At 36.9% G+C, this 12167-nt stretch overlaps 2 protein-coding genes across 3 annotated transcripts; both read right to left on the bottom strand.

Annotated features, from left to right (window-relative positions):
• Positions 1-38: 38 nt before the first annotated feature.
• cacybp (calcyclin binding protein) lies at positions 39-5870 on the bottom strand. Of its 2 annotated transcripts, none has more exons than XM_030775364.1 (6): positions 5850-5870; positions 2722-2935; positions 2480-2576; positions 1304-1403; positions 1118-1212; positions 39-540 (listed from the first exon to the last, which is right to left on the bottom strand). In XM_030775364.1, the coding sequence occupies exons 1-6, from the start codon at positions 5868-5870 to the stop codon at positions 381-383; spliced, it is 687 nt and encodes a 228-aa protein (XP_030631224.1). In that variant the 3' UTR covers positions 39-380. The 2 variants fall into 2 exon arrangements, with proteins under 2 accessions (XP_030631224.1, XP_030631223.1); XM_030775363.1 differs by lacking the exon at positions 5850-5870 and adding an exon at positions 3522-3672.
• Positions 5871-6832: 962 nt separating this feature from the next.
• Positions 6833-8755, bottom strand: mrps14 (mitochondrial ribosomal protein S14). The gene is made up of 3 exons (XM_030775566.1): positions 8687-8755; positions 8242-8406; positions 6833-7308 (listed from the first exon to the last, which is right to left on the bottom strand). The coding sequence occupies exons 1-3, from the start codon at positions 8753-8755 to the stop codon at positions 7126-7128; spliced, it is 417 nt and encodes a 138-aa protein (XP_030631426.1). The 3' UTR covers positions 6833-7125.
• Positions 8756-12167: the final 3412 nt, after the last annotated feature.

The following is a 12167-nucleotide window of genomic DNA, read 5'->3' as shown; positions in this document are numbered from 1 at the left end:
CATGATATTAAGAAAGACAATGAAGAAGAGTCAGATGGTTTCTTTTCTTTTTTATTCCTCCAGTTCAATTTACATGGACCTGAGAACAATAATTTGGACTAATGAGTGACTTTGTCAAATACACAGAATATTTATCAACCTCTAATGTAAATTACATATTTTCACAACTCTGAAGGAACAGAGAAAACAGCCCTAGACTTAACCTCCCAAAAACAGAGTGTTTTCAAGTGGGTTTACTGAGTGCAAATAAAACAATATAAACAATAAAAAAAATAATAAATCCACTAAAAAAAAAAAAAAAAAAAAATGGAATGATGAGCAGTTAATGACTGAATGGTCAATAGTTCACACGAACAGTGTGGCCTCAGAGGGACGAGGCCTCAGAAATCCATCTCATCTCCTCTGGCTTTCTTCTCCTGAGACTCCGCCCAGGCCTTGTTAATGGTACGCTTCATGTCATCATCTCCCTCGTCGTAGATTTTCTTCAGCATGTTCATCAGTCCCTCGCCGGGATCGGCTTTTTCATCATAGCCGGGCTTCCTGTAGAAGGGCAGGCCATGCGCTGTTATTACAATCCCCATAAAATAGCTCAGAAATCCATAAGCATCAAGGCCTAATAAAGGCACTTCAATTGAGCGTAGGTTTCGAAGATTTGCAACTGACAATGATATTCTCACCGCTGGTTCCTGGTTTAAAAATGGTATGTTGTAAGGATGACTTAAATATCTGTTTTCAGTGTTAACAGCAGAGAGCTACGAGACAACATTGTGAGTTATTATGGTGGCTCCTCCTTGAGGCCACTAAACAAACTGCAGCAGTATAGAGGCTAAACATCCTTTTCAACCTTCACATGACTTAATACATCCATCAAATCCTTTCACACTCCACTAGAGTTGAAGTATACAACCAGTATGAGAAGAGACAACTCTTTTTACACTCTCTTGTGATGCTTGAAAGTTTTTACTGTTTCAAAAACTGTATCATAACAACTTTTCACATCAGTGAATGTCAAAACATCAAATTCATCAAACATCAAGTTATTGGAATGCCATAAAAATGTACTAATCAAATAATTTATCATTAATATCACTAAACACTAGGTATGTGTTTTACTCACTCTTTTTCTTTGGTCTGTTTTTCCACCTGTGTTAAACAGTCCCACTTCTTAGCTGTCTTCTTCTTGCACATGATGAGAACCATATCTGTTTTGACCTGTAAATCAGAAGATTGAAAGAGCAGGGTTTAAGAGGAGAGCTCATTTCAAGAAAAAACTAATGACAAGAAAAAGTAAACGTGACCAAACCTTTTTACTGCTCTCCTCAACGCTGATAGGACACAAAAGGTTGTTGATTGTCATTTGATGATTCTTTCCATCCAAATCTTTGACAAGCAGATTGAAAGACCTGTAAACAAAATTTACTGAATTACTGGGCCATCCACGTTGAAGCGTCAGATTTGGTCTTGACCTCAGCTACTGTGACTTTGATTGACAGTATAAATGAAATCTATGTGATGGATGGCTAAGACTTATGGATCGTGTCTATGTTCAGAGTGGTATTAACAGAACATTATGGACTTTTCTAAATGAATAACTGCGAATAGGTTATTGCTGGATAATTCAAATGTAACTCACCTTTGAGATTTACACATCAAAATACCATAGATAAATTCTCTAGTATGGTAATTCTTAATTTTTTTTTTTTTAACAAATAAACTGACACCATAAACCCAATGAACAATACTTTTCAAATCAAGTGCAAAATGAAAACAAAAACAAAAAATATTTTGCTTGTTTTATCACAAGTTTCAACACAATTTTCTCATTAGACACAATAAAAATGTAGGGACTCTCTTGTGTTTCCTTTGAAACTTGCAATTAAAAATGCTAAACCTCAGTTATCAGTTGATAACACTCAGCCCTCACAAGTCAAACACAACACGATTTTTTGATCAGCAATCAGAAAAGAGGAGCAAATATTTACTTGTGTACTATTATAACTTCTGATTATTCACCAAGGTGTCCGCTTTTGACTACCGTCAAAGTGGCAGAAAACAACAACAACTGCCTCCCTATGTTAAGGGGATAAGGAGGAACAACGAGGCAACCTTGGCAACTTTAGTTGGCAGCTATGCAGGTGAGGCCTGGTTTGTGAAGATTTTAGTTATGCAGGAGGCTGGGTCAAGTCCAACTACAGCACAGCTGCTTCACTCTTGCCTCTACCATCCTCAGACATGACAAAAGGTAAGAGGCTCTCTGCTATAAATATGTTAGAGAATATACTATATGTATATGTGTGTGTGTATATATATATATATATAAATATATATTTGTGCATGTGTGTGTGTGTGTTAGTCTTTATGCCAATCAGCACCAGCGTGGGCTCTGGCTGGCATGTTAGAATTTATATATATATATATATATATATATATATATATATATATATGTATGAAGTGAATGCTGTGGTACCCAATCAAATACCTTTCTTTGAAGCTGACGTCAACATTTTCTTCAGGAATTTTATGAACTCCTTTTAGTGTAATGTAGATCTTAACAAATTTGTCTGACTGGTCCCATCCTGTGAAAGCATAAAAGAAAAATGACAAAATGGGTATCAGTCCCTGTGTATTCTTAAGTGCAAAGAGAGAAGAAAAAAGTTGTGCAACACCATCCCTCATCTGTGTATAAGTACTGCACTAAATGTCAGGTTACAAAAAGCTTACCATAGTTGTTGATTTTTACTGTATATCCCTTAAGAGCTGAATCTGTCTTAGGTCCGGAGTTCTTATTGGCCTGCTGCTCCTTCTGGTGTCGTATCTGCGTGAGCTCCTTTTCAATCTTTTTTTGCTCTTGCGTAAGCACGTCCCGCACGCGCGTTCTCTCACAGCTCTCCAGCAACCGCGCTACTTCTCGCAGATCATTCTCTAACCCGTTGATCTTGAGAGAAAAGGAATTCAAATTTAGATATTACTAGACAAGGTATTAGACAAACTAAGTAATCTAATGTGTCCTACCAATGATTTCTCAATGTGAAAATCAGTACGCGAGGCAAACAAAATCTAGCTTTTATGCAATGTAATCAATCAGCATGACTTCAACTCAGCATGCGCCGAAATCTGGAAACATCTCATATTCACTCATATTTTCGTCCAACCAAGAAAACACTAAACCAAGCAGTATAGCAGCACGCTAAACATAAAACAACCTTTGGAATACACTTGTAAGACACATGTATCTGGCGAAATCAACGTTAAACAAATGTTTGAACACCTAGAAGTATTGTTTTCGAAACAAAAGCCAGCCACAGTGTGACAGTTTTTATCATTTGTTTGGTTAACACTTTTGCTACTCTGCTGTTTCTTATCTTTATTACAAACACTTTAAGTGCAACACAGCCAAGAGTGTTTGCAGTGAAAAATAATATTACATACCATATCGGCTAACGTCGCTAATTATGAATCATAGTGACTTTCTAATGACAGTTTAATGGCAAGCCAGACAGGCAGAAGATTGTATTCTGTACCTGTTCGCTGAAGTCCATTGGTATGTCGGTTATTCAGAAAAATTATATTAAAGAACAGTCTCGTTCAGCTGTTGTGTCGTAAAGACGTTAATACACTTGCAATTTTGTAGAACAGTGAGTATGAGTTATCAGCTAAATACCACGATCTACGTTCTAGAAAGATTCAAGTGTGAGCTTCCGGCTTAAACAATGCCAAACTAAAAGTCAAATCAGTTAAAAAGTTCAAAGGTTTCCAGCTTGTCAGCCAATTCGATGTAAATTGCAATCGCACACAAATAAATAGATAGATTTAACGACTGTTGACGAAACACACAACATTTTTTCTTATGAACTCGAGGAATAACCAATGTCAAAACAACAAATGTAGAAATTCACACAACAAAACAGGTATTTCAATATCAAAATAAAAGCACGTATGTGGAATCAGCTATAACATCAGAGGTTCTATGTTACTAAAAGGACTAACGTTAAATTTGAGATGTTGGAGAGATATTAGATATCTTGTTAATATTAAATAATTGTGTTGCATTAATCATGAAAGATGTTTATGCACCTTTTATCTTAGTTTCTTTTATTTATTTATATCTGTATTTCTGTGCGTTTGTGTGTGCGTGTGTGTATGTATGTATGCATGTATGCATACATGTATGTACATATGTATGTATTTTGTCAGAAATCATGAAAACCACTTGTGAGAAGCTTTACTTGTGAGCAGACACACAGAAGTGTAATCACAGAGACTCTTGTGTGACTCTCCTTGTACAAGTTGCTCAAGAGCTGATATCTTTAATGCTTTCATTTTGCTCCTGCATGTTCACTCTCACTTTTGCTCTGTTGTTGATTATATTTAATGATTCACAATAAAGTTTCACTTTCACCATTTCTCCTCGTTTTTCTTTGAATTATTACAAAGCTGAATATACAACGCTAACAGTTATTATTATTGTGATCATTAATATTGCTATCTATAAAGGCCTTTTCAAGCAAGAATTTGCAAAGCGCTACAGACAGAATTAAAACAGGAAAAAAGAGGGGAGTTTCATAATAAAAGAAAAACACGTGGGTGGATAAAAACAAGAAGGCAGATTTACCTAGAGGTAAAATTAAATTACATCACAAGCAAACAAGGGCAGAAAGTGTGTTCTAAAGTGAGTTCTTAGGAGTAGTTAGATTTTGGCCTTGACTCTTCGAAAATGATTCTTTTTCCAGTAGGATCTGAGGACTGTTGTGGGTAGTGCAGAGTTGAAAGATCAGAAATATATGCAGGGGCTGGACCATTCTTTGCTTTCAAAAGTGATGAGTGGTCATTAAATTCTTAAATTTTGTTCTAAATGCTAATATGACATAAGCATCACACTAATAACCATCATCCAAAAAAGAAAAAAAAAGGGAAAAGTATTCTGTCTTTTCAAGTGTTTGCACTGAACAGAATTCCAGAGAGGCTCTTACATTCGATAGAAAGACATCGTGTAGAAACAGAGAACACCCGTGGTGTATTGACCGCAGTAAACTACACTCTTTAAAGCTGCATTCTAACATTCTACCATTACAGGTTACTCGTCACCTGTATGATGTTAGGATAATCATGTAAACTTTTTTTAAGGTTAATGAAGCACAGCATTTATGCATTTTATACCAGATACCTCTTTGTCCCACAGTGCATCAGTCACTGTGAAGCGTGAACATGACCAATAACTGGTCATACTAATGTACACGTAATTAGTATAACAATAATGGTGCCACCTAGTGGTTGCTCCGGAAACTACACTTTCCTCCCATCACCAGCACTCCTCGCGTTTGAATCAACCTACTGCATTCCACCACTGGCTGATGGACATGACGTAACATTTTCGCGATGCCTCCAGAGTCTCGTAGTTCTAGACGCCTCGTTGACAGGTTTGATTCTTCTCATACGTTCTGCTCTTCTTAGCCAGAAAACAGCTATTCTAAGAATAACAATTTGTTGATTGATTTCAGTTTGCATTTGTTTCAGTTAAATAGTTTGAACAGTGTGGTTCTCATTAATTATGACAAACTGTTTAAATGTTGGTCTGAGTGGATGCTATATAATGTTGTGTTCCTCTGTAAGCAGATCACAGGACTTTTGACAGTAACCGGTTTTGACAACAGAAACAGTTTAATCCTGTTTCCTAGATTTGTTATTATCAAACATTATCATTTTGTTGTAATATTTCAAATAACTGCTCTCCCTCTCTCTTTCTCACACAATCTAGCATGCCTAACTTCTTGGCTTCCTTTCATTCTTTGTCTGATTTTTTTTATTGATTGTATTTAAGTGGCCTTTAACACCGCAATATTGAAGGGAGCCTGAGAGTTCACCAGTGGCATGCTCTCATGTCACATCTTATGTCACATTTACTGAACAATGAATGAGCTCAACCAATCACAGGTCAGGGCTGTGAGTTATATTACCCATTTTCTTTTTTCAGTGATGCTATGGTCAGTAGTAACTTCAGAGGTTATAAATGGTAAATCTTTGTTTCATCACTGTCACAATACTGAACAGTACTGAATGCATAACCACACCAAAACCTAAGTACAATGTATCTGATTGGCTTCATTTCAGCATATTCTGAGATGTGGTACATGTCATTCAGTATCTTCATTATAATTTCATTACATTATTAGTGAAAACAACAGGAAGAAGAATTGTTTGCTCACAGGGCATATCTGTAGCGTTTCTTGGCGAGATCTTAATTTCCACCACTTTTCCTGAAATGACTTTTAAGTGCTTTATATTTATCTCATCTCTAATCAGTCCATCCAATTAATTCATCATTTTAACTGTGTCAGAGGTCACATACCTCTGCAGCAGTCTTGGGCTTAATAGCCTTGTCCATGTGCACTTCGGTAAGAGTGCTGCCCACCTCAAGACCTACAAATCCCACAACTCTTTCATTCCTGTCACTTCCCTCATTAACATCTTTGATGTATTGATCATATAACAGGATGAAGTAGGGGAAGCCTCCTTTTAGTTATGACTTTGACCGCTCCCCTTGTCTTCTACAGAGTTATGGTTCCACTGCTTTTGACACTAGAATCAGTAGATGAAGAAAAACAAGCACAATCATAATATGATGAGAAATGGTCATTTTACAATGTTTTTTTTTTTTTTCAGGAAAGCCAATGCACACAGGAGTCTTCAGTGGTTATTTTTAAGTTTATATCTATTATTTCTGCTCAAAATAAAATCATCCCTGTGTGGGTCATTCTTCCTATTCATATTCACCCTATTTTTATTATATAAAAACATACATACTATCAAGCATTGCAATTACAATTACATGTTGCCAAAGTATGTATAGCTTTATTAGTTTCATAGGAACATTTCAGGAAATCTCACATGACAACAACATTTTAAGTTTTGCCTTTCTGATGTGACCAGACAATAAGGTCTAAATTCAGAAAAGTATCACAACCATCCAGGGCTGAGACTCTGCACGCAGGGACAGAGAGACTGTAGCACTGACTAGATCATCTTTACAACACATTTATCACAGTCTGCTCTTCATTAATACCATGAAGCAAACACCACATCCACTGTCAGTGGAGAACATAATATCCACAGTACTGCGTACAGCCTTCACCACATGGCTCTCTGTATCCCTGACATCTGGTTATGATCAGCCAGATGCCTGAAGACGATTCGACTGAGACGCCACCTGCGCTTCACCCCGCGGGGTCGTGACGTCATCACGCACCTGTTCCGGATGCGGACCGGACAACTGTCCCGAGGTAAGGCGGCGATTTCTTTATCTGCTACCTCCTGTGGGAACACAAATATCAGAAGTTCAGTCATTTCGAACCTGGGTAACATGCGGATAAATACCTAAATTCTCTCTAAAACATGCATGAGCTAATTCATGTATTTGTCACAGGCATTAGGTATTATTAGGTATTATTACACGGCTTTGTTGAATACTTGATTCTGACTGATCAATTACGGCATTCTACGGTCTGTTACTTCTGTATAGCAGACCGCTGCTATGTATAACAGACCGTTGCTGTTTTTATTAGCGGAAGCAATAAAATCATTTTTAAATCTATAAAATCATTTTTGAATCAATATTTTGTGTCAAATTATTGACTTCTTTACTAAATAGCCGTGTAATAAACGGGATAATGTACCCCACTTCGTGTCGGGGTCCTGCATCACCCTGTCAGGGTTTATTTCGCTATAATGACCGGCTCACTGTACATTATCCTTTATATGTAGTACAGTCACTTGTTAGGGTATGTAAGGTAAATGTTTATCAGCTCAACGTTGGGTCTCTTAAAACTATATCTTCCTGGCACACTGGTTTTCTTGATTGATAGCTATTTACTAAGACAATGTGTTAAAAGGTCCTGAAGCACCATCAACAGAACAATATTCCAAGAAATTTTCGTATTTCTTTTCATCATACGAGCAGCAGCAAATCTCTTAAATAAACACATAGCCTGTGTAACAAGTGGAGTGGCTTCTCTGTTTTACCTAAACATTAAATTTTGTGTGTGTAGCATTTGTTACAGTAGAAAATGTCACAAAGCAGCTTTTTAGAACAATGGACCTGACAGCTGCAGAGAGAAACTCTGAAACAACAATGGAAAAAGAAATGTTGCCTTTGGCCATAACAGGAAGAACCGTGAGAGGAGCCACGACTCAAAAGTTGTCTAAATGATAAGTTATAGGGTTAACATGGGTATAAGCATACAGTACCTGTAATTCCTTAGGAAGAACAGTGTTCTTTCTTAGGGCATTGATACGCAGGCGTGTGTCTGCATACTCAAAGGCCATCTGCCTCCTTTTGACATCTCTGAGCATCCTCCAGTCAACGTAATAGCCTCTGACTTGCTCCACAACTCCTAGAGAACTTCTGTAAACCTAGAAAAGGTTATTGCTCTATTAGACAGGTACTCTTTTGCCCTGCATTTCAATAAAAGTAAAAACATTACCTCAAAGTATACAGTAAAGTATTTTGACAACACGTTAGCTTTTACGCAACTACAGATGGGACAATCAACGTTAGCTAGCTAATAGAAGTATATCCTTAATCATATACGGTTTACATATAAGCGAACTGATTTTAAGAAGGACCTAAACAGAGAAACGTGGCTTTACATGAAAAAATGGCGAGAAACTTCGTAATAAAATGACAATTTACCTGCTTGGGTAACCAAAAAGATGTCTGAAGGAACCCGAGTCCTTTGCTCAGGACCTTGCAAGCAGCCATGATATCCACAATTTGCTCGGCTCAGACAGGACGAGGACATTTCCGCTGCGTTGCAGAAACGTGCCTGCCACCTAGTGGCTGGGTGTGCAAAGGAAACTGATGCTAAACCATCATACTCTGCGTTGTACTGTACTGCGTGAAAAAGCGTAGGTATAATCGATCATATGTGGGAAAAAAAAATCCTCTATTCTGAAACCATCAGTATAACTAACAATAAATAAAAGTCACATATAATCCATACAGAATACAACCAGGTATCATCAGAAAAATCGTGGCACTGTTCAACTGAATATGGCCAAGACACTTTCTTGTTTGTCTAAGATTGGACCTCAAATATTATTTTCTTAAAACCAGCTGCTCCACTGAACACTACTCTCTGCATTTGTGATTGAACACTTTGACAGCTAGTCTAGTCAGAGTAACCTATTCAATAGTTTCGAATGCAAATGAAAACATATTAAATATTGTCAGTAAACACCATTAACTCAAGCATCAGTGCGTCGGCCAGTGCCTCACCGGGAGTTCCGAATGCTGTACTGATTGTCTATGGTAACATATCCTAATCCTGCTCCTGGACACCCCGAGTGCTGCACATTGGAGATGTTTCCCTGCTCTAAAACTCTGATTCAACTCATTAGCAACGATCGAGCAGAATCAGATTTGGCAGAACAGAGAGAAACATGAAATCAGCAGAGCTGCGAATCTCCAGGAGCAATACCATCAGTTCAAACTTGTAAATGAAGTTCAGCATAAGGACTTGTAACCAGTTGGTGGCAGTATACAGCAGCTGAAATGAACAGATTCTGTAAGACTGCTTAATGAAAAGTTGGCTTCTACCACATGACCATAACTTACAATTACACATTAATTTATTTTTTTTTTTTTTGAGACTTTACATGTGTGTTACCAGCTGCACATATCTTATAGTTAATATTTTATTCATCACTAAGGGATTTATTAATGGCAGTGGCAATGGTATACTGCGAGGTACATTTTGAAGTTCATTTCTGAAGGGTCCAGTGGGAGACATGTGTCAAGGGGAGAGGAGGGTATTAGCAGTTCCTTTATACAGTCACAGTCAAAGAATGTTTGAATATATATTCACTACATCTCTCATACTGGCAAAGTCATTTTACTTGTGTCATTAGCCATTATTAAAAGTATATTGTCACTCTTTTACCCAGTTTTCTATTTGATTTTTTTTTTTACTAATTCACAGATGTTGCTGGAGTAATTTGCAGTGGTACAACAGTGACATGGTCAATAGTTGATCCATCTTTACCCTTCCTGGCAATAAATATGCCAACAGATCCATGACAGTATATAGTACCGGTACATAAAGTTCAGGAAATAGCTCTTTAAAAGGTATGAAGTCACCTGTTTCAGACTTAAGCAACGCTGACTTAGTCATTTTCCCCACAGACAAGGACCACTTTGTAAGAGGGAGTGGACATAACACACACGATTACTTTTACTCTTCCACACATACAGACTCAGAGGTTGCATCGGTATAATCAGAGTGTATAATGGCTTGGGCACATGTGCTTATTTTCTTTAAAGGACATTTTCAGTCTCTTTTTGTCATTTTCTTATGTATTTAGTTGTGCAAGTTTGTATATTGTCCACATAACATATAAGAGAAAATTTCTTTAGCTATGAAGCATTTAAAGCACAGTCCTATTGTGTGTTTCATTTCGGTAGCCCTTGAGCGTTCATAAAACACAATGTGGATGAATTCCAATGAACTTTCCCAGGCAATCCGCACTGTGTAATGTTGCCTGAAGAAGCAGACTTTGGTAAATGCAAACACATGCCTAAATTCATGCCATGAGCTTAATGACCAGTCACAGCAAAAAGTTTTTCAAGATTTCCTCAGAACGTTCTAGATGAGCGTAGATTTCAAGTGGTCATTGTCGTCTGTTATTTTAAAACTTTGGTACGTCCTCTTCAATGACAATGAAAGAAAAATCATTTGTATCACATTAAAATGAATATCATACTCCCTCTCATTTCATATTTTCATTAAAAGAGCATGAAAAAAGTTGCAATGATTATAACTGAAATAATTAGAAATGAAATGAGATACACGTTCTCCCGTCTATGTATCTTGAATTGATTAATTCAGTGGACTGAACACATAACATTAACGTGCTAAGCAGCATAACGCCACATACTGAAATAAGAATTGCACAGTTTTTGCTCTCTCTTCTGAACCATTTTGAGGAATAACAAGTAAAAAAGTCTCCTGAAAAAAAAAAAAAGGACGTTTTTAAGGAAAACAAATCGTCTATGAGGTCTTCGTCTGCAACGATGCAGTTTCTTTGTTGTGTAAGAAATGGCAAAATCACTGATTTGTATTGGTGCAGCACATCTTATTTCCTGCAAGGGTTTATGTGCTTCACTGAGAAAGCATTTCAGAGGAACACTTTGAACATTCTTTGTTATCTTTTGTGTAAACATAATTTTGTTTTCTATTTAATGTTTGCAATAGTAGATGATTAGGTGAGATAGGTATGCATACTTTTTTCGCTCATTGAAATGTAAAACATGCATGTGACTAACAACAACCACAACAGAATATAAAACAAAACAACAAAAAAAAAGACAAACACAGCAACAAACAAACAAAAAACCCTGGCAAACTATTTGTTTTATCTGAGTAACTGCCACACATTACATTAACGGAATATTTTTTTTTTTGCCATCTGAACTCTGTTTTTGGTAACATGCAGTCAACATAAAAGAAAGAGCATTTGATAGTGATATTTGCCTTTTTTTTTTTTTTTTTAACTTTTTCTCTCTCCTTTAACCAAATTTTATATGACACATTTGAAAACATAAGGTTCTACTTAAGTATCTCTTTTTAGACAAGAGGCATTTGTCTACTCAGGGGGTAAGAGAGAACAGAATTTATGGTCGCCCAATAAGAGTTTCATGAGCTGCGCGTGTGGGTGGCTCGCTCTGACATCACTACCGCACTGCGTCCTGCACAGTCAGCAGGGAAACAGCCAGTTCATTTTAAATGTGGATCTTTATTGTGTCTTGCTTTTCAATGAATTCATTTCTTCAGGACCGTCACCGACCAAAAGACTAAAGAAAAAAAAAAAACTGTAGAATTTGATGAAAAACGTAGGACAATTGGCGCGCATAAGAAATGAGGCAGATTTGAAATTAGCTCAACGCTAAGTTCTCCTAAGTGTCAGAATTACCAGCTTGCTTTCATTGTCTGAAAAAATGTAAACACATCCAGTACTATAAAGAAGAAAAGAAAAACATGTTAGATGCTTAAAGGAAGACTGATGTTGTACTCAGAACACTTTGGTTAAATAGTGGGATAAGGTACTACAGATGGGAACCTCTATATATTTTACCAGTCAATTCCTGAAGCTCTTATTATAGAAGGTGGAGCACG

The sequence above is a fragment of the Chanos chanos genome, chromosome 5 (genome assembly GCF_902362185.1).
Source record: "Chanos chanos chromosome 5, fChaCha1.1, whole genome shotgun sequence".
In the NCBI taxonomy this organism is placed as follows: domain Eukaryota; kingdom Metazoa; phylum Chordata; class Actinopteri; order Gonorynchiformes; family Chanidae; genus Chanos; species Chanos chanos.
Note: the sequence above shows the minus strand (reverse complement) of the source record. Positions and strands in the feature narration are given on the sequence as shown.

Coding starts and splice junctions, on each gene's coding strand:
- cacybp (XM_030775364.1), bottom strand. CDS start 5,870: ATGCCACTGGTGAACTCTCAG. Junction 1,404..2,479: donor GACGTCAGCTTCAAAGAAAG/GTATTTGATTGG, acceptor TTTTGTTTACAG/GTCTTTCAATCTGCTTGTCA. Junction 1,213..1,303: donor TTGAGGAGAGCAGTAAAAAG/GTTTGGTCACGT, acceptor TCTGATTTACAG/GTCAAAACAGATATGGTTCT.
- mrps14 (XM_030775566.1), bottom strand. CDS start 8,755: ATGGCTGCTTGCAAGGTCCTGAGCAAAGGACTCGGGTTCCTTCAGACA. Junction 8,407..8,686: donor CTTTTTGGTTACCCAAGCAG/GTAAATTGTCAT, acceptor AACCTTTTCTAG/GTTTACAGAAGTTCTCTAGG. Junction 7,309..8,241: donor TTCTTCCTAAGGAATTACAG/GTACTGTATGCT, acceptor GTGTTCCCACAG/GAGGTAGCAGATAAAGAAAT.